Raw genomic sequence first — 22,551 nt, forward strand, 5'->3', positions numbered from 1 at the left:
CTAAACTGCGCTGTAACTCAGCAGCAATCTGGATCTGTATTGCGTAGAAATGGAATACAGCTGCTGTTCTCAGGAACGCTGCAGCGAGACTGATGTAACAATGTAATCATAACATGGCCTAGCACCGTGTATCCAAACAATGGCAAAAGAGGCCCTCCCAACATCCGATCTCAGGTCCCTTTTTAAACGAGAAAACCATTTCATCACAATTTGCTTCTCTCTCTAAATTATCTATTTCTTCTCCCTTTCATTAAATTACTTAATTCTCTTTTGAAAAAGTCGTTTCCGCAGAATCCATGCCTGGTTTGCCTTAATTCACGAGGTTCACATGACGATTTGGACTTGGGTTACTAATATACTTTACCAGATGAACATGATCATGATTGATCTCATATCGAATTTGCGAAAGTGTTATTTTTAACCTTATTATTTTTACAATCTTATTACTTTTGCTCCATACCCCATCAACCGAGGGTGCGATATTACAGAGGAAAATGTTTGTTCCGGAGTTTAACAGGGCCCTGCCAAGATCGCGTGCTTCAATTGTTCGTTTACTTCATTTGGTTTGAAATAATTTTGTTCCTGGACCGGAATCTAACAGAGGATAAATATTTGTGGAACAAACAGGGCAGTGCTGAGCTACCAGGCTGTTTGGAGGTTTCCAATGGTTGGACTGAGGGTCTATGTCACTTGTTGCAGGGAAGCAACTGTTGATTTCACCCTGGTGCCTCAGCTTCTTTTGAATTTCAAAATGTAGACGTGTCCGTCCAGCAAATGTCTCCGGGTACAATGCTTTCTGCTCAATCATTAGGAACATCCTTCTCATCCTTGGAAGACGAAATTAAAGAAACTCAGTATTTGTTCCATTATTCTATATTTAATATTCATATTTTATCTGTTATTGATGCCTTCGTCTGAATTGAGACTCTCTGAAATATACACCAGCCCCGAATTGCAAACATGACTGATAGACGAAACAATGTCAGTCAACAGGGAATGCAAATCATATGGTGCTCATTTGAAATAGACCACAATTAGCTTTTAAACAAAATCCAAGAATTTTATTGGGAACAGGCTTGAGAATGATGCGTTAATTAGATCTGATCACTCTTTGTCTGTCTTTGTGAGCACACGTTACAATGAGACACCTTTGACATGGTGAGTAATTGTTAAGCTGCATCAAAAGACGTACTGATTTTGCTGCAGATAAAAGCAAAAAAACTGCGGGTGCTGGAAATCCAAAACAAAACTAAAAATACCTGGAAAAACTCAGCAGGTCTGGCAGCATCTGCGGAGAGGAACACAGTTAACGTTTCGAGTCCGTATGACTCTTCAACAGAACTAAGTAAAAATAGAAAAGAGGTGAAATATAAAATCGCATATATCTTTTATATTTCACTTTTTTTATTTATTAACTGTGTTCCTCTCCGCAGATGCTGCCCGGCCTGCTGAGTTTTTGCAGGTTTTCTGATTTTGCTGCACGTGTTTTATGACCTCGGTGAGAGCAAATGCATTATGCCTGCAACATTGGAGATTCAAGTAAGCGTTAACGATGCAAATTATCCTCACAATTTAATGAGTATGTTTTCATAATGTTTCTGCCCGGTTTCGAACCGGGGACCTTTCGCGTGTTAGGCGAACGTGATAACCACTACACTACAGAAACTGCCGTGGTGTTATTGAGCCTGGCTGGCATGCTCAACTGCACTGTAACGCTGCAGCAATCTGAGTCGCTGTTGCGGAGAAATGAAATACAGCTGCTATTCTCAGGAACGCTGCAGCGAGACTGATGTAACAATGTCATCATAAAATGGCCTAGCACCATGTATCCATGCAAAGGCATAAGAGGCCCTTCCAACATCCGATCCGAGGCCCCTTTTTAAACGAGCACACTAATTAATCTCAATTTGCTTCTCTCTCTTAATGAACCAGTTTTTCCCTCCCGTTCATTAAATTGCTGAATTCCCTTTTGAAAAAGTCGTTTCTGCAGAATCCATGCCTGGTTTGCCTTAATTCACAAGGTTCACACGATGATTTGGACTTGGGTTCCTGATATACTTCGCCAGATGAACATGATGTAATTATACAATTGATCTCATCGAATTTGCGAAAGTGTTACTTTTTCAACCTTAGTATTTTTACAATCTTATTACTTTTGCTCCACAGCCCTTCAATCGACGGTGCGATATTACAGAGGAAAATGTTTGTTCCGGAGTTTAACAGGGCCCTGCCAAGATCACGTGCTTCAATTGTTCGTTTAATTCATTTGGTTTGAAATAATTTTGTTCCTGGACCGGAATCTTACAGAGGATAAATATTTGTGTCGCAAACAGGGCAGTGCTGAACTGCCAGAATGTTTGGAGGTTTCTAATAGTTGGACTGACCAGGGAAGCTGACAAACAAGCCTTCAAAATCACTGATGATCATTTCTTTACCCGTTACTGCCCTTCAGTTCACTGACACAGCTGACAGGTTTCTCACACAAAATGGTTTGTTCGGTTAACCTTTGGTCACCGGCCATCGAGCCCAGGCCGTGATGGAGAAAGCATTGACTCCGAACCACCCGGGTCCACCATCACCAGCTCCGTGTTGCCCTGTCCATCATTCTTGTGTCAGTTAATCCATCCTGCCTCGCTCTCTATCACAGATCTTCCCTTTTGTTCTTTTTACAGAGTGATTCCTGCCTTTTCAATCAGGAAAAGCTGGAAATAGCAGGCAGAGAGAGAAACAGAGTTAATGGTTTTTTTCTTATTCGTTCATGGGATGTGGGCATCACTGGCTAAGCCAGCATTTATTGCCCATCCTTAAATTGCCCATTTTTTCAGGGGGCAGTTAAGAATCAGCCACAAGTAGGCTAGTCCGGGTAAGGACAGCGGATTTCCTTCCCTAAAGGACATTAGTGAACCAAATGGGGTTTTGTAGACTTTTAATTCCAGATTTTTGTTGAATTAAAATTTCACCATCTGCTATGGTTGGACCACTAGAGCATTACCCTAGGTCTCTGGAATACCAGTTCAGTGAAAATACTACTATGCTACATCAAAACTGGTAAACGCTAGAGATGTAACAGGTTTGAAACAGATACAGAGGAGAGGAGGAAAGAACAAAAGGGAAGGTCTGTGATAGGTTGGGAGGGGCAGGGGAGATGGAGGGGGCAGCGGACTGGTATTGTCACTGGACTAGTACTCCAAAGGCCCAGGGTAGTGTTTGAATCCCACCATGGCAGGTGGTGAAATTTGAATTAAAAGTCTAAATGATTAAACCATCAATTGTCATTAAAAATCCATCTGATTCACGAATGTCCTTTAGGAAATCTGTTGTCCTGACCTGGTCAAACCTACATGTGAATCTAGATGCACAATAATGTGGTTGACTCTGAAATGGTTGAGTAAACCACTCGGTTCTCAAGAGCAATTAGGAATAGCCAATATAATGTTGGCCCAGCCAGTACTGCCTACATCCCATGAATGAATGAAAAAAGCACAAAAGGGATTGTGATGCCATTCTGTATCAATCCGTTCTCTCTGCTCTCAGTTCTGTCCCACACTGAAAACTCTCAATCCTTCCCCTCCGTTACCCGGGACAAACATTTCATTGAACAAGCCACACAAGTAACACAGGAAAAGAAATCTTCACTGTGACTTGGATAATTTCAGGTGCAGTTCCTTAATTTCCCTCCTGTAATCTTATGAATTAGACCATTCTCAACTGGATCTCATCGGATGTGGACCCGATGCTATCAGTCCTCCAGGAAGTGACTATTCTAATTCTGTGACTCTGAGCAGTTCTGTTGGTACAGGGGCTTGAGTGGAACTTGCCACTTTTAAACTGTCATAAGAGCAAAAGAAATAGGAACAGGAGTAGACCATTCGGCCCCTCGAGCCTGCTCCGCCACTCAATAAGGTCATGGCAGATCTTGTGTTTCGATTTCCACATTCCCATCTAACCCCGATAGCCTTTGATTCCCTTGCCTAACAAGAATCTATCCACCTCTGCCTTAAAAATATTCAATCATAATTCATTGCATATCAGACCCGCGCCTACAAACTGCTCTCCCACTCTTCCAGTGAAGAAAAGAGCAGTTTTCACTCCTAGCCTGACAACTGTGATGTTAACAAAGCGGGATGGAGACAGACTCCGTTTAAATGCGGTGACACTACTGGAGGAATGGAGAGCTGGGGTTCACTCCGGAAAACAGCATCAATGTTTAAAGTTAATCATCTGAATCTGTGCTTGGTGTATTATGAGGTTTTGCTTGTATTGGAGTATCTTGCATCCCAGGAATGGGCAGTAACCCGCTGATTGAAGTTGCTGTCACTGCTTTCTGTTCGCAGTGGGTGATTGGAGAGGGTGGGGCAAAATCCTACTGCTTTTCCCTGTCTCACTCACGATGGAGCAGGGAAGACAGAATCGTTGATGGGTTTGTTGCCCTGTCTGAAATGTAGCTTTGACCGACTGTTCGTGATGGAGATCATGCTGCAGGAGCCTTTAATAACCTTACACAAATCAGCTGGCAAATGCAGGTTTGAGGGAAGCTTTCTGAAGCATCAGGACTGGAAATGGGAAGAAGTGGAAGATTCTGTCTAGTTTCAGTGTGTACAGACTGTTGAGGGGAAGAGCTAATGTCACATGGCTGTAAGGTATTACATACAGTTAATATTTAACAATAAAGATGAATTATTGCTCACACTTAAAATATGTTTTGATAATGTTTCTGCCTGGTTTCAAACCAGGGACCCAGAAACTATAATTCCTATTTCTTATGATTGATAATCAATGTATATTGATAAACCTGTAGCAAACCGATATACTCTGCATTTTAATTGGATTTATCAGATGTGTGCACCACTATGAGCTGGGCTGTGGACTGTAATGTCTTCACTCTTCTCTGGTGATCTTCTCCAGAAAGGCTGGTGTAGATAGAATCACTTGGTCTGCAAGATACAGTCACTGTGAGGATGATAATGGAACAATTTTCTGTCAAATGTTCAGTGACACCTGATCACTTACCAAGTGATTATGTAAAAATCTAATTCAAATAATCACAGCCACTGCCGATGAGGGAGGGAAGGAAGCAGCAGAGGCAGCTGATCCGATTGTCTCAATCTTAGTGACAAAGAAGCTCCATGAGCTCCTCACACTTGTTGTTGGAAGTGAGGATGGAGGGGACAGGGGTGAGAGAGAGCACTTCAGAAGGAACTAACCTGGGTTAGAAATATTGAAAAGACTCAAGACACTGTGTGTTTAACACAAAGCTAATCTAATTGACTTTTATCTACAATATCAGCCCGAATAACTGGGCTAGAGTTTATTAATATCATCAGAAACAGACCCCAATACACATAATTCAGTCCTGAATGTGATTAACAGCAAAATCCAACCATTGTCGTTACTTGTGAACTTGCTGGTGTCTCTGCAGTGTAGATAAATAAGCAAACCCCTTCCCACATTCAGAGCATGTAAGTGGTCTGTCCCCAGTGTGAACTCGCTGGTGTGTCAGCAGGTTGGATGACTGGATAAAACCCTTCCCACATTCAGAGCAGGTGAACGGCCTCTCCCCAGTATGAACTCGCTGGTGTCTCAGAAGGTTGGATGGGTGGGTGAATCCCTTCCCACATTCAAGGCAGATGAATGGTTGCCCCCCAGTGTGAACCCAGTGGTGTGTTAGCAGGATAGATAACTGAGTGAATCCCTTCCCACACTCAGGGCAGGTGAACAGCCACTCCCCAATGTGAATTCGCTGGTGTACAATGAGTTGAGATGAACCCAGTCCCGCAGTGAGAGCACCTGAACGGCCTCTCCCCAGTGTGAACACTTTGATGAGGCATCAGGTCCTGGGAGCTTTTAAAACATTTCCCACACTCTGGGCATTTAAAAGGTCTCTCATCTGTGTGAACTCGCTGGTGTGTCAGCTGATGGGATTGCTGAGTGAATCCCTTCCCACACATGGAGCAGGTGAATGGCCTCTCATCACTGTGCCCATGCTGATGTCTCAGCAGTTTGGATGACTGAGTGATTCCCTTCCCACACACAGAGCAGGTGAATGGCCTCTCCCCAGTGTGACTCTGCTTGTGCGCAGTGAGTTGAGACAACCACCTGAACCCAGCACCTGAATGGTCTCTCGTCAGTGTGAACACGTTGATGGCGCATCAGTTCCATGGAACCTTTATAGCACTTTCCGCAGTCCGGACATTTAAAAGGTCTCTCCTCAGTGTGAACTCGCTGGTGTGTCCGCAGGTTGGATGACTGAAGGAATCCCTTCCCACACTTAGAGCAGGTGAATGGCCTCTCCCCAGTGTGAACTCGCTGGTGTATCAGCAGATAGGATGAACGAGTGAATCCCTTCCCACACTCGGAGCACGTGAATGGTTTCTCCCCAGTGTGAGTGCGCCAATGACTTTCCAGGTCAGACGGGGATTTGAATCCCTTCCCACATTCCCCACATTTCCATGGTTTCATCCCGTTGTGACGGCATTTATGTTCTGATAGGTCAGATGATCGGCTGAAGCCTCGTCCACACACAGAACACGTGTACGGTTTCTCCTCACTGTGAACGGTGCTTTTTCCTTCCATGTTCAAAATCCAATGATATTTAGGTTATGATAAATTGGGCGACTCTGTCAGATTCTGATGTGATGTTTGGTTTGAGTTTCCCGACTGCAAATCCACTCCTTCTAATACCCTGTGAAATTGATTTAAAACAGAAAAAGTGAGTTAGAGAGAACCCACAAAAACAGGTTGTGAAATTGAGCTGAATGAATCTGGTAATTTGTGGGGCCGGCACCAGGAAAAAGTGACCATGAAAACTGCTGGATTGTCCTAAAAACCCAACTGGTTCACTAATATCCTTCAGAAACATAGAAATTAGGAGCAGGAGTAGGCCATTCAGCCCTTTGAGCCTGCTCCACCATTCAATATGATCATGGCTGTTCCTCTATCTCAACGCCATATTCTTGCTTTCTCTCTATAACCCCTGATGCCCCTAATATCCAAAAAATGATCAATTTCTTCCTTGGCTATACTCAGTGACCCGGCCTCCACAGGCTTCTGTGGTAGAGAACTCCACAGGTTGACCACCCTCCGAGTGAAGAAATTTTTCCTCATCTCAGGGAAGGGAACCTGCTGCGTGGTCTATGCCCACTCAAGACTCTGTCCACAAATTTCAAAATTGTGCCTGAACACTGAGGTCTGGGTTATTTATATGTATCAGGTACAGCGCGGGTGCAAACACTGACTCCTGGGGAACTCAGCTCTTAACCTTCCTCCAGTCTGAATAACATCCATTAACCACTACTCCCTGTTTCCTGTCACTCAGCCAATTTCGTATCCATGTTGCTGCTGTCCCTTTTATCCCATGAGCTATAATCTTTGCTCAGAAGTTTGTTGTATGGTACCTTATCTAATGCCATTTGGAAGTCCATGTAACACAACATTAACAGCATTACCCTGAACAACACTTTCTGTTACCTCATCAAAAACCTAAAGCAACGTGATTTTCCCTTAACAAATCCATGCTGGCTTTCCTTAATTAACCCACATTTTCTCAAGTGACTATTAAATATGTCCTGAATGACCATTTCTGGAAGCTTCCCCAGCACCGAGATTAAACTGACTGGTCTGTAGTTGCTGGGCTTCTCTTTACACCTTTTTTGAACAAAGGTGTAACATTTGCAATTCTCCAGTCCCTGTGTCAGCAACTCTGAATCTCAGGAAGACTGGAAAATTATGGCCAGCGCTTCCACAATTTCCACTCTCATTTCCCCTCAGTATCCTTGGATGCATCTCATCCAGTCCTGGGGTTTTGTCAACTTTGTCAGACAGACTATCCAATATCTCCTCCTTATCAATTTTAAACCCCACAAGGGTCTGAACTATCTCCTCTTTCAGAATCACCTGTGCAGCATATTTTTCCTTGGTAAAGGCAGATACAAAATATTCATTTAATACCTCAACCATGACCCCTATCTCCATGCCTAAATCATCTCTTTGGTCTCTAATTGCCTCCACTCCTCCTTTTACCATCCTTTTACTATTGACATGCCCATGGAAGACTTCTTGATGTATTTCCATGTTTGCTTTCAGTCTCTTTTCATGCTCTCTTTGCTTTTCTTATTTGGTTTTCCAAATCCCTCTGAACCTTCTCTATTCATCCTGGTTCTTGGTTTTATTATCCAGCTGACATGTGTCATAAGCACACTTTTTCTCCTTTATCTCAATCTCTATTTCTTTTCTCATCGGGGGAGCTGTGGATTTGTTTACCCTACCTTTCCCCTTCATGGGAATATATCTTTACTGTATCAGAACTCTCTCTTCCTAAAAGGCAGACCATTGCTCAGTTACTGTTTCACCTGCCAACCTTTGATTCATAAGACCATAAGATGTAGGAGCAGAAGTACGCCATTCAATAAGGTCATGGCTGATCTGATAATCCTCAACTCCACTTTCCTGCATAACCCTTGATTCCCTTACAGGTTAAAAATCTGTCTATCTCAGCCTTGAATATACTTAACGACCAAACCTCTACAGCCCTCTGCAGTAAAAGTTTCCACAGATTCACTACCCTCTGAGAGAAGAAATTCTTCTTCATCCCTGTCTTAAATGGGTGACCCTTTACTCTGAGATTATGCCCCCTGTTCCTAGACTCTCCCACTCAGCATCTACCCTGTCAAGACCCCTAAGAATCTTATATGTTTCAATAAGGTCACCTCTCACACTTCTAAACTCCAATGAGTACAGGCCCAGCCTACTCAACCTCTCCTCATAAGAAAATCCCTCCATACCCGGGATCAACCTCAAGAACCTTCTCTGGACTGCCTCCAATGCCAGCATATCTTTGCTGAGAGAAGGGGACCAAAACTCTTCACAGTATTCTAGGTGTGGTCCAACTAGTGCCTTGTATAGTTTTAGCAAGGCTTCCCTATTTTTAAACTCCATTCCCTTTGAAATTCCAACTTACCTCGGTCAGATCCATTCTTACCCCATTGAAGTTGGCTTTCCCCTAGTTAATTATTCTGACCCTTACTTGAAATCTTTGCACACAGGTAGAACAGATAAGTTGTTTACCTTCCACATTAAAAGTTTGATGATATTCAGGTCCTGACGAATCAAATGACTCTGTCAGATCTTGATGTGATGTTTGGTTTGAGTTTCCCGTCCGTCAATCCTCTGCCTCTAATACCCTGGAAAAGAAATGTCCAAAATCCATGACTGTCAGTCCAGGATAGACATTCAGAGGAAAAATACATTTCTCTTGGTTTGAGTTTATTCTGTGTAAATCCTCCCCTTTTAACCCCCTGTAAAAAGAGTTTCCAAAATCCATCCCTGTCAGTCCAGGATGGACACTCACAATATTCTAAACAAAAACAGAATTACCTGGAAAAACTCAGCAAGTCTGGCAGCATCGGCGGAGAAGAAATCAGTTAACGTTTTAACAATATTCTCTCCTCCTGCTGACAGGGAAAGGGATGAACGCACATGTGGGGGGCATTTTAGTGACAGAGACCACAACATGGTACAATTTAAGCTTGTTTTGGACAAAGAAATAGACAAGTTGCAAAAAAAATGTTTTGGATTGGGGGAAGAGCAGATTTTCGTAAAATAAGGCAGGATCTGGCCAAGGTAGACTACGAACAACTATTTGTGGGGAAATCTACAGAAGAGCAGTAGGGGGCATTCAAAAAGGAAATGGGAAGGGTTAAGGCTTAACATGTTCACTCTAGGGTAATAGGAAGGAGTAACAAGACGAGAGAACCACGGATGACCAGAGATATTCAGGATATGATGAGAAGGAAAAGAGAGGCTTTTAGCAGGTACAAGGGGAGCAAATCAGTGGAAGCATTAGTGGAATAGATAAAGTGCAGGGTGGAGCTTAATCACAGAATCACAGAGTGCAGAAGAGGCCCTTCAGTCCATCGAGTCTGCACTAACATGTGAGAAACACCTGATCTACCTACCTAATCCCATTTACCAGGACTTGGCCCATAGCCTTGAATGTTATGATGTGCCAAGTGCTCATCCAGGTACTTATTAAAGAATATAAAGCAACACGCCTCCACCACCCTCCCAGGCAGTGCATTCCAGTCACTCCGGCTCCACCCATAGATTTCCCCCTTGGTCCCTAATGGGTCCTACTCATTTCCTGGTTATTCTCTTCCTATTGATATACTTCTGGAATATCTTGGGATTTTCCCTGCTTTTCTAGCCAGAGCTTTCTCATACCCCCTGTTTGCTCTCAATTGCTTTGGGAGTGTCTTGGGCTACAGGAAGATATAGACAGGATGATCAAATGGGAAGATAAGTGGCAGATGTAATTTAACCCTGAAAAATGTGAGGTGATACACTTTGGAAGGAGTAATTTGATAAGGAAGTATTCAATGAACGGCATGACACTAGGAAGTTCTGAGGAACAAAGGGACCTTGGCTTGTGTGTCCATAGATCTCTGAAGGCGGAGGGGCATGTCAGTGGGGTGGTAAAAAAGGCAGATGGGGCATTTGCCTTTATCAATTGATGCATAGAATACAAAAGTAGGGAGGTCATGTTGGAGTTGTATAGAACCTTGGTCAGGCCACAGCTGGAGTACTGTGTGCAGTTCTGGTCGCCACATTATAGGAAGGATGTGATTGCACCGGAGGGGATGCAGAGGAGATTCACCAGGATGTTGCCTGGGATGAAACATTTAAGTTATGAAGAGAGGTTGGATAGACTTGGGCTATTTTCGTTGGAGCAGAGAAGACTGAAGGGTGGCCTGATCGAGGTGTACAAGATTATGAGGGGCATGGACAGGGTCTATAGGGAGCAGCTGTTCCCCTTAATTGAAGGGTCAGTCACGAGGGGATACAAGTTCATGATGAGGGGCAGGAGGTTTAGTGGGGATGTGAGGAAAAACTTTTTTACCCAGAGGGTGGTGACGTTCTGGAATGCACTGCCTGGGAGGGTGGTGGAGGCAAGTTGCCTCACATTCTTGAAAAGTTGGAAATCTCTTCTTAGCTTCCACCTATCACTGGCCCCCTATCGAGCTCTCCTGTCCCACCCCCTCCTACCAGCTTATATTTCACCTCATTTCTATAAGTCTTAGTTCTGATGAAGGGTCATACGGACCCGAAACATCATCTGTATCCCTCTCCGCAGATGCTGTCAGACCTGCTGAGTTTTTCCAGGTAATTTTGTTTTTGTTCTAGATTTCCAGCATCCGCAGTATTTTGCTTTTATCCTTTAAAAAGTACCTGGGTGAGCACTTGGCACGTCACAACATTCAAGGCTATGGGCCGAGTGCCCATTAGGTAGGTAGGTCAGGTGTTTCTCACGTGTCGGTACAGACTCGATGGGCCGAAGGGCCTCTTCTGCTCTGTGTGATTCTGAGTCCAGCTCCACATTGTCCCCTATATAAATGGCGGCGGCGCATGCGCCCTGCTGCACATTGCCCCTATACAAATGGCGGCGGTTTACTCGGGCCTCACTCCGAAGGTAAAGCGGGCCCCGCCTGCCGCCACCTCGTTTGATGCAATGGTAGGACCGGTAGCTTCTTACTCACGGTTTCAGACCTCTACTGGATGTTTATGAAGATCCCCGCCATCTCCGTCGCTTCCACTCCTCCCCACTCACCGGCTCCCTTAACTCGCCTGTTCTCGATATTTCTCAGTCCTTCGGACAGCTCCGGGCTTTCTGGACTGCGCATGCTCCGGTTTGAGCTCACATTGCGCATGTTCCTGTCGCTGCCCGGTACAGCGCCTGCGCAAGGAGCTCCTCTAAACCATGGCCGAGCCGGCACCGCCCACATCCCGTGAATGAATAAAAAGAATAGGGTCCATTCCGCCCCGCGGCGAATGCTGGGTAAAATGCTGCCATTGAAACGTGATTGTGTTCAACGGAAAATTATGTTTTGTGATCCGATGCTGATTGGAGCCACAGGGCCAAGATATAAAATTATCATAAAAGCAAAATTCTGCGGATTCGAATAATCTGAAACAAAAACAGAAAATGCTGGAAAAACTCAGCAGTCCTGACAGCATCTGTGGATAGAGAAACAGAGTTGATGTTTCGAGTCCGTATGACTCTTCTTCAGAGCTGACTCATCTCCACAGATGCTGTCAGACCTGCTGAGTTTTTCCAGCACTTTCTGTGTTTGTGGTATATAAAATTATTAAGTCCATTGATACGGCAACCAAACTGCACTCCACCATAGCTCTGTCCCGGTATAATTAACAGCAGAACATACATCTATGGTTAATTGTGAGATCACTGGACTCTCAGTAGGCGGTTTGAACAAGTGACTTTTCTCCCCATACACAGAACATTAAAACTCTCTTGTCAGTAGAAATGTAGCAATTTTGGATCAAAGCCTCTGAAGGTTTAAAACTGGTGTGTTAACAGGTGGGCAAAGTGAGTCAACCCCTTTGCACAAATGCAGTGTCTGAATGGTACCTCAGGTGTAACTGTGTTGCTGTGCAGGAAATGGGATGACCGAGTGAATCACTTCTTCTGAAGAAGAGTCATACAGATGTACATTAACTCTGTTTCTCTGTCCACGTTACTATTGTCCTTTTTATTCCATGAACTATAACTTTTCTCACAAGTCTGTTGTGCAGCACTGTATTGAATGCCTTTTGAAAGTCCATAAACACATCAAGAGCATTACTCTCATCAACCTTCTCTGTTACCTCTTCAAAGAACTCCAGCAAGTTTGTTAAACACGATTTCCCCTTTAGAAATACGGGCTGGCTCTTCCTAATCAACCCACATTCTTCCATAGGACGACTAATTCTATCCTGAATAATTTTCTCTGGAAGCTTCCCCACCAACAAAGTTAAACTGACTGGTCTGTAAATGTTGGGCTTATACTTACCTTTTTTGAGCAAGGGCGTAATGTTTGCAATTCTCCAGTCCTCTGGCACCTCCGCTGAGTCAAAGGAAGATTGAACGATTATGGCCAGTGCCTTTGCAATTTCCACTCTCATTTCTTTCAATATCCTTGGATGCATCTCATCCAGTCCCCGTGCCTTGTCAATTTTAAGTACCAACAGTTCAACCAACACTTCCCCCTTATCAATTTTGTACCCTTCCAGTGACAGAGGTTCCCCGTCTGTCACTGTGGCCTGTGCAGCATCTGCTTCCTTGGTAAAGTCAGATGTGAAATATTAATTTAACATCTCACCCTGCCTCCATGTATAATCCCCCATTTTGGCCCCTAAGCGACCCTACTCCTCCTTTTACTATCCTTTTTATGTACCTATAGAAGACTTTGGCATTCCCCCTTATGTTGGCCCCAGTTTATTTCTCATGACCCCTCTTTGCTTCACTTATTTGCATTTTCACCTCCCTTCTGAACCTTCTGTAATCTGATTGGTTTCCAATTGTATTTTCTATCTGACACCTGTCATTGGCACACTTTTTCTCCTTTATCTTAACTTCTATCTCATTTTTCATCCAGGGAACTCTGGATTTATTTGCCCTACCTTTCGTTTTTGAGGGAATATACCTCGAACCATTTCTTCTTTGAAGGTAGCCCATTGTTCAGCTACCTCTTCCCACCAACCTTTGGTTGTAGTCTATCCGACCCAGTTCTGTTCTTGCTCTATTGAAGTCGGCCCTCCCCCAGTTAATTATTCTTACTCTGGATTGCACATTGTCCTTTTCTACCATCATCCTAAACCTTATGATAGAATGATCATTGTCTCCTGCATATTCCCCCACTGACACCTGATATACTTGGCTCACATCTTTTCCAAGAACCAGGTCTGGCAGTGCTTCCTTTCTTGTTGGACTGGACACATGCTGTAGAAAATTTGCCTGAACAAACCCTAGGAACTCTTGTCCCTCTCAACTCTTTACACTACCACTACCTCAGTCTATATTCAGGAAATTAAAGTCTGCCATTATAACTACTCTATAATGTTTGCACGTCTCTGCTATTTCCCTGCAGATTTGGTCCTCTACATCCTTCCCACTAGTTGCTGGTCTATAGACTACACTGAGCAATGTAATTGCACCCTTTTTGTTCCTTAGCTGTAGCCAAATTGATTCTGTCCTTGAACCCTCTGGGACATCCTCTTTCTCCAGCACTGCAATGCTTTCCTTAATCAATACAGCCACCCCTCCTGCTTTTCTTCCTGCTCTATCTTTCCTCAACACGTTGTTCTCATATTTAACACCCAGTCCTACCCTTTCCAGAGCCAGGTCTCTATCATCGCCACAACGTAACATGGCAATCTGCGCCCGTAACTGAGCAATCTTATCTACTATACTCCGTGCATTCACATACATATAGTGTAACCCAGATTTTAAGTGCATTACTTTCTCCCTCACTCCCTATTTGCTATTCAGTGTTATCTGTCTCTCCCAGTATTTTGTGCACCTTGGTATTACTCTCTAATATTCACTCCTGGTTCCCACACCCCTGCTGAATTAGTTTGAAGCGTCCCCCTCCCCCCACTCCCCCCCCCCCCCCCCCCCAACAGGACAAGCAAACACACCTCAAGGAGCTCAGTCCTGGCTCTGTCCAGCTGCAACCCTTCCGGCTTGTACAGGTGCCATCTTCCCTCAGAGACAGTCCCAGTGTCCCAGGAATCTAAAGCCCTCCTATTTCTATACTCACTTGCACATGACACTGGAAGTAATATGAACAGTAATACATTTGAGGTCCTGCTTGCTAATTTTCTACCTAGCTCCATAAATTCTGTCTGCAGGACAACATCCCTCTTCCTACTTAAGTCATTGGTACCAACGTGGACCACGACCTCTGGCTGTTCACCCTCCCCCAGAAGAATATCCTGCACCCACTCGGTGACATCCTTGACCTTGGCACCAGGAAGGTAACATACCATCCTGGAGTCATGTTGACGGCCGCAGAAACACCTCTCTGTTCCCTTAACTAACGAATCCCCTATCACTATTGCTCTTCCTTTCTTCTTCTTCCAACTTCTCTTGTAGCTGGTGTATGGAGAAGATCATGTCCACTGTAGAACTACCAGCAAGAAACACCACTGTGGTTCTCCATAGACTCGGTCTGCAAAAAGATAAAGTCTTTAAAACATGACCCTAGTGAAGGTCTTCCTAGTGACGCTAAGGAGTGAGATGGCCCAGTAGTCACAATCTCTTCTGTCACCTTTGCTTTTGGTTATTGTGATGATTTTTGTGTCACGCATGTGGAATGGTTCCTACCTCTCAACAGAGAAGTGGGTGCTAACAATAGATGGGACTTTCCATGCTCGAGCAGTTCAGCTGGAATTCCAATAAGCCAGGTGACTTTCTGCTTGCTGAACAATCAATGGCCTTTTCAAGCTCGAGTGATGAGGGTTCCTTGTCCAACTAACCATGACAGGAAGTTACTTGAGAGTCAAACAGAGACTGGCAGATGTCCATCTCATGGGTGTACAGATCACAGTAATGTTCAACCCAGCGGGACATCTGATTACTTCTGTTGGTGAGCACTTCACCATAAGATTTCAGTGGGAGTCAACTTTGGTGATGGTCGAACCAAGTGCCCTTTTCATCCAATCACTACATAGCACATAGATTTCCTTCGTCGCAGGTTGGTTGAATTTCTTGACACAGGTCGATCCAGTGTTTATTTGCTGTTATGGCCAATGCAGTTGGTGAAGTATAGTTATTTAAAAATCCCAGAGGGAAACTTTAAACAACTGTCATAACCTATAATTTTGAGTGTTATGTTTGAGGTGCGACCTTAAATTCAGGAATCAGACCATCAGTTCTCGAGGTTTTACATTAAACTAATTGAAACATTTATTAATTTACACAGGTTAAAACATATACACATGGCTACAAATTACTACTGTTATAGTTTTTAACAAATTCCCAAACTAGTCCCCATTAAGGCAACAGCAACCCATAGACTTAACCAAACACCAGGCAAAGCATTTTCACCTCACGAATTCAAAATGAGCTTATTTTCACTTTGGAGCCAGTTGGAGGCTTGCAGCTGCCTTTTGACCTTACATTGCCTCGCCTGCACACCTGAAAACTACTGAAATTATACCTACCAGCCCCACTGAATGTTAATTCTCATTGTATCAACAACCTCTCTGAACTTCACCTTTTAACAATGAAACTCCTTTCATAATACCAACTTTATGAGTAATATGAACAAATTGCTTGGCAGCTGGTAGAAAAGTGTCAATTTTCACCCCACTTGTTGAATGATCTATTCAAAAAATGCAAATTCATGCTATCTCTGTTACATAACAAAACTAGCACATTTCAAAGCACCCAGACTAACTGGCTTTAATCCAATTAAGACATGCCCGCAGACTAAACCTCTATTTTAAAAGAAAAATATTTTCCAAAATATTATAGACATTAATAGCTTCATGACATTGAACAGCATCTCCTTGTCTGGGCTACATTCAAGTTACAGAGGGCTCTAGCTGTTGGGTCTATGTTGTGCATCAGGTAGGTTTTGCTTTTTACTTAAATAACAGTTGTCATGTCTGCTGATTAGTTCTCAAAATAGTCTTTGTTGTGGGTTCCATCTTTACCAAATGTTACTGCTGCTGTGTCAGAAATGATTGAACTCAGCAACTTCCAAGCTTCATTGATATCAATGTTGATCGATGAAGCTTTTATTGATGTGCCTGTAAAATATTTTAATATTTTGATTGTTCTTTGATAATTTAATTTCATAAAGGAGGTGTCACGGTGAAGAATGTGGAAGTCAGTAAGAATTGTCAGTAAGGACTAATCAGCACTTTCTAATTGGAGATGTTAATCAGTGGAACCTTTCAGACACTGAATTGTAGATTTTGCACCAAAGACCAAATTGGGATTGAAGTGAAAGTTCATTACTTTATTGTAAATGTGTTCCAGTTGAGAGGGGAAAGATCACAGATGGGGCTTTTAAAAAGTGACAATCAGTGACATCTCAGGAATATTAAACTCCATCCAGTTCTCGGGGTTGTTAACATAAGCAGGAACAAACCTGAGAAAGAAACAAAGAAAATAGGAGCAGTACTAGGTCATTCGGCCCTCGAACAGTTTGTATTTCTTTGTTCTTTCCGGATGTGCAAAATGTTTTAGTTGACGGGTAATATGATCGGCGCAGGCTTGGAGGGCCAAAGGGCCTGTTCCTGTGCTGTCCTTTTCTTTGTTATTTGAACCTGCTCTGCCATTCAGTATGATCATGGCTGATCCTCTATCTCAACACCATCCTCCCAATCTCTCAGCATTCCCCTTGATACCGTTAGAGTCCAGAAATTGATCTATTTCCTTCTTAAATATATTCTTTAACTCGGCCTCCACAGTCTTCTATGGCAGAGAATTCCACAGGTTCACCACCCTTTGAGTGAAGAAGTTTCTTGTCATCTCAGTCCTAAACGTTTTACCCAGAATCCTGAGACAGATCCCTTGTTCAAGACACCACCTCCCCCCAACACCCCTCCCCCTCCCAGCTAGAGGAAACATCATCCCTGCATCCAGTCTGTTCAACTCTGTCAGAATTTTATATGTTTCAAATAGATCTCCTCTCATTCTTTTAAACGCCAGTGATTACAGGACTAGTCAGCCCAATCACTTCTCACACGACAGTCCTGCAATCCCAGGAATCAGTCTGGTGAACCTTCGCTGAACTCCCTCTATGGCAAGTATATCCTTTCTTAGGTAAGGAGACCAAAACTGCGCACAATATTCCACAATACTATCAATCCTGGGTGTGATTAACAGCAGCAATAACAACAGAATCCAATCCCTGCAGTCACTTATGAATTTGCTGGTGTCTCAGCAGGCTGGAGGACCTCGTGAATGCTTTCCCACATGAGGAGCAGGTGAAAGGTCTCTCCCCAGTGTGATTGCGTTGGTGAGTCAGAAGGTTGGATGACTGCCTGAAACTCCTTCCACAGGTAATGTAGCTGAACGGATTCTCCTGTGTGAATTCTCTGGTGTAACATCAGGTAGGTTGTCTTCGTAAATCCCTTCCCACACACGGAACAGCTGAATGGTTTCTCCCCAGTGTGAATGTGTCGATGGATTTCCAGCTAGGATGAAGAATTGAATCTTTTCCCACAGTCCTCACATTTTCACGTTTCCATGGTGTGGGCGTCCTTGTGTCTCTCCAGGCTTGACAATAAGTTGAAGCCTCATCCTCACACAGAACATGTGTACGGTTTCGCCCCACTGTGAATGGTGTGATTTTTTTTCAGGCTGTGTAACTGGTTTCTTTCCACAGTCAGTTCACTGGAACACTCTCACTTGGATGTGTGTGTCTTGGTGCTTTTGCAGTCACACCGATGTTTGAAATATTTTCCACGTACAGAAGAGACAAACATTTCTTCTTCCACATTCGAAGGTTCATGATATTCAGGTCCAGAATAATCAAGTGACTCAAACCAAGATGATTGTTTAGAGTTTTCCATCTACAAATCCTTCCTTTCTAATTCCTGCAAAAAGAGTTTACAAAATTTATTGTTGTAAGTACAGGGTGTAGAAATTCAGAATAGACAATTCCAGTTTTTAAATTATTCTTTCTCTGGATGTTGGCGTCACTATGTTGCCAGCATTTGTTGCCCATCCCTGATTACCCTTGAACTGAGTAGCTTGCTAGCTTACTCAGTAGCTGAGTAGCTTGCATTTCAGAGGGCATTTAAGAGTCAACCACATTGCTGTGGCCCTGGAGTCATGTAGATCAGACCAGGTAAGGATAGCAGATTTCCTTAAGGACATTGGTGAACCAGATGGGTTTTTACAACAATCAAAGGTAGTTTCATAGTCACCATTACTGAGACTAACTTTTAATTCCAGATTTATGGGATTTGAACCTCTGGATTACTTGTCCAGTGACATTACCACTGCGCCATCGCATTTCCCTGATAGAATATATTTTCATCTTGTTCCTCAAAACTGTAAATCCACGTTCCGCACACACTCCCACCTCCATGGGTTTCTATGAGATCCCCCCTCATTCTTCTGAACTCCGGGAGAAGCCCCGCAGCTGCAAACCAGGAGCTGATAATTATTTCTCAGGGTTTGCGGATCCACAAAGTGTTTCCAAATCCTCCCCGTCCAGCCGCCGGCTCCATCGCTCCCTCCCCCCGGGCCTGTCACCGCGGGGTAAACACGGGGCCTGGGGCCTACCCCAGAAGTTGATCCAGTTCCCAGTCCAGCCGCGATTTCCATTCCTACCCTGTGCTCACAATCTCCTCCCGCCTCCCGAACCGTCCGCTCCTCCTCACTCTGTCACCATGACTGACACTGAGCATGCTCAGAACGCACACCCACACTGCACCTGCGCACTGGACTCCTATAGCCATTGATAGGGGACTTTCTGCAGCGCGGTGTGTTCTGGATACACAAGCCGCCATAGGGGCGAGCCAGTAATCAGTAAGATTTTATCGCAGTAGGCAAAATAAAAGATCCATGGGTGAAGAGAATACTGGACACGAAGCACAATGAGGGGTTATAACACTTTATTAAATACAGGTGCACATTACACTGATAGGATATCAGTTACACACGAGCAGCCGGTGGTGTGGAGCCTTCTGAGAGTCCGCATCCTTTACAGCGAGTATTTACAGGCACTCCGACATGCAAAACCATCTCATTTAATCAGATAAATTTGTTTACCGCTTATTATTGCGACTGGGGTCACATTCGAAGTTCGTGCAGCCTGCAGCTCCCCGGTTTTATTAACCCACTCCCTCCAGCATTCTTTTACCCTCAAGAATCTTGTCATTGGCCTCAGTCTTTTTTTCTGTATGCTCAGGTCACACTGCCCAAAACGTAGCTACTCCTGCACTGGGGCACAAGGAACAATCAGCCTCTCATGCACTGGTGAACTGCATTTCCCTTATATCCTAGTGTCATGCTATGATTACAGCACAGAAGGAAGGCATTCGAAAAATTGTCTCTATTCCAGCTCTCTGCATGAGTTACTCACCTAGTCCCACTCCCGCCATCTTTGGCACATAGCCCTGCGTTTTTTTTCTCTTCAGATAATTGTCCAATTCTCTTTGGAAGACCTCAATTGAATCTGCCTCCACCACATTCTCAGGCAGTGCATTCCAGATCGCACTTGCAACATAGAAACCTTTTCTTCATTTCACAGTTGCTTCTTTTTTCAGTCACCTTCAATTCGTGTCCTCTGGTTCTACTCTTATCTTAAATATGACTTGCTAGGAACAGCCTCTATTGCAGATCTTTGGTTTCAATGTGTGCAAGCGCCTTTATTATACAGAAATGCTTTATACAGTTTTTAGAATTATTTATGAACATAGGACTTAGGAGCAGGAGTAGGCCATTCAGCCCTTCAATCCTGCTCCGCCATTTAATAAGATCATGGCTGAGCTGGTTGTGTCTCAACTCCACTTTGCCGTGTGTCCTCCATAACCATTGACTCCCTTGTCTATCAAAAATCTGTCTAACACTCGTTGAATAAATTCAATGACCCAGCCCCCACTGCTTTCTGGGGAAGAGAATTCCACATTCCAGCAACCCTTCAAGAGAAAAACTTTCTCCTCAACTCAGTCTTATATGGAGGTCTCTTATTCTTAAACTGTATACCCTGGTTCTAATCCCTCCCACAAGTGGAAACATCGTTCCAGTATGTACCTGATCAAATTTATGTCTTCCACATTTGGCTTCTCTCTGTCTACATTCTCCACCTCGGGGCTGAAATATATTCTTCATTTTATAGCTTCGAAGATTATTTATTTGTCAGTGCAAACATTTCCATTATATTCTTTCTCCTTGTAACCTATCTAAGAATTATCTCCATCAAGCAGAACATCAATATAAGGAGAATTAACATCATCTGTAATATCAGGAGGAAAGTAGTAGCTGCAATTATCCACGGATATTGTCCTGCATTGTATACTATCTCTCACCGGAGCTGTTCACAAGGGTGGCCATAGAGCTCTCAATGTTTTTCTTTTTTGCTGCTTCTCTGCCAGATGTTGTTCAATATTGATTTAAGGTTCAGAGAAATCGGTGGAATTGGACAGCCAAAACTTTTCACAGTCCCTGAAGAGTAAAGTTCATTTAAATTTCTGAAACATTATGGCTCTTATCCCCAGTATTGTTCAGGTTGGTTGTTGTGAGGCAAAATGTTGTCCATCTGATCAGGCAGGAAGTGTCCCCATATATGTATGTGAGTGTGTGTGTGTGTGTGTGTGTGTGTGTATGTGAGTGCTGTTTAAACCTCACATTTACACACACAGATCCCACTTCTCCTGGAACAACACAAAGAGTCTGCTGCTTTCTAGGTCCTTCCTTTCCCTTCACTATTATCCTCAGTTAGTTCACAAATTCCTTGTGTACATCATCCATCAATACTTCCATGTTCTCCATTTTAAATACTTCAATCGATCATACCAACAGAGAGCAATGAGATTGCTGCTGTCACAGGCAATCAGTTCTGAAATATTGTCAATCTGATTTTAAGGCTTGCTGGAGTACATACGAGCATATGAATTAGGAGCAGAAGTAGGCCACCCGGACCCTCGAGCCTGATCCGCCATTTAATAGGATCATGGCTGATCTAATTGTAGCCTCAACTCCACATTCCTGCCTACTCCCGATAACCTTTCACCCCCTTGTTCATCAAGAATCTATCTAGATCTGCCTTAAAATATTCAAAGATCCTGCTTTCACTGCCTTTTGAGGCAATATTGAACAACATCTGGCAGAGAAGCAGCAAAAATGAAAAACATTGAGAGCTCTATTGCCACCCTTGTGAACAGCTCCGGTGAGAGATAGTATACAATGCAGGACAATATCCTTGGATAATTGCAGCCACTACTTTCCTCCTGATATTACAGATGATGTTAATTTTCCTTAAATTGATGTTCTGCTTGATGGAGATAATTCTTAGATAGGTTCCAAAGACACACAACCCTCTGAGGAAAAAAAATTCTCCTCATCTCTGTCTTAACATTCTATTAGCTTTCCTAATTACCTGCTGTACCTGCATACTAAGGTTTTGTGATTCATGCACTGGGACATCAGATCCCGCTGAATTTTAGAGCTGCTCAATCTCTCACCATTTAGATAATATGCCTTTCTTATTCTTCCTGCCAAAACGAACGATTTCACATTTGCCCATGTCATACTCCATTTGCCAGATCTTTGCCCACGCACTTAACCCATCAATGTCCTTTGTTTCCTTCTTACATCCTCTTCACAATTTCCTTTCCTACCTATCTTTGTGTCACCAGCAAATTTAGCAACTGTTCCTATGGTCCCTTCATCCAAGTCATTTATATAACTTGTAAAAAGTTGAGGCCCCAGCACTGATCCCTGTGGCACACCAGTTGTCACATCCTGCCAACCGGAAAAAGACCCATTTATGCCAACTCTCTGCTTCCAGTTAGCTAGCCAATCTTTTATCCATACCAATATGTTACCCCCTGAACCATGAGCTTTTATTTACTGCATTAACCTTTGATGTGGCACTTCATCACTGATCCAAACCTGCCCACCTAATCACTATCTAAGTTCCAGATTTTAAAATAACTTTTCAAGATAGAAAACGCACATCATTTAGCCCTTTAAAACTGATTCAGCACAGTATACTACAAGACATTGTCTTTGAGATCAGTATTTTCTTTATA

At 43.4% G+C, this 22,551-nt stretch overlaps 1 protein-coding gene and 1 non-coding gene across 2 annotated transcripts in view; both read right to left on the reverse strand.

Annotated features, from left to right (window-relative positions):
• Positions 1–22,551, reverse strand: part of LOC144697716 (uncharacterized) — a 72,384-nt gene that overhangs the window by 11,684 nt on the left and 38,149 nt on the right. The window contains exons 5-6 of the mRNA XM_078569724.1: positions 6,097–6,591; positions 5,617–5,740 (exon numbers count right to left, since the gene is read on the reverse strand). Of these exons, the coding sequence (XP_078425850.1) occupies positions 5,617–5,740; positions 6,097–6,591 (619 nt within the window). The remainder of the gene's footprint in view (positions 1–5,616; positions 5,741–6,096; positions 6,592–22,551) is intronic.
• On the reverse strand, positions 1,594–1,666 carry trnav-aac (transfer RNA valine (anticodon AAC)). Its single transcript has one exon. It is a non-coding gene; the product is annotated as a tRNA-Val (tRNA).

Source organism: Cetorhinus maximus, chromosome 23, assembly GCF_964194155.1.
Source record: "Cetorhinus maximus chromosome 23, sCetMax3.hap1.1, whole genome shotgun sequence".
Lineage (NCBI taxonomy): Eukaryota > Metazoa > Chordata > Chondrichthyes > Lamniformes > Cetorhinidae > Cetorhinus > Cetorhinus maximus.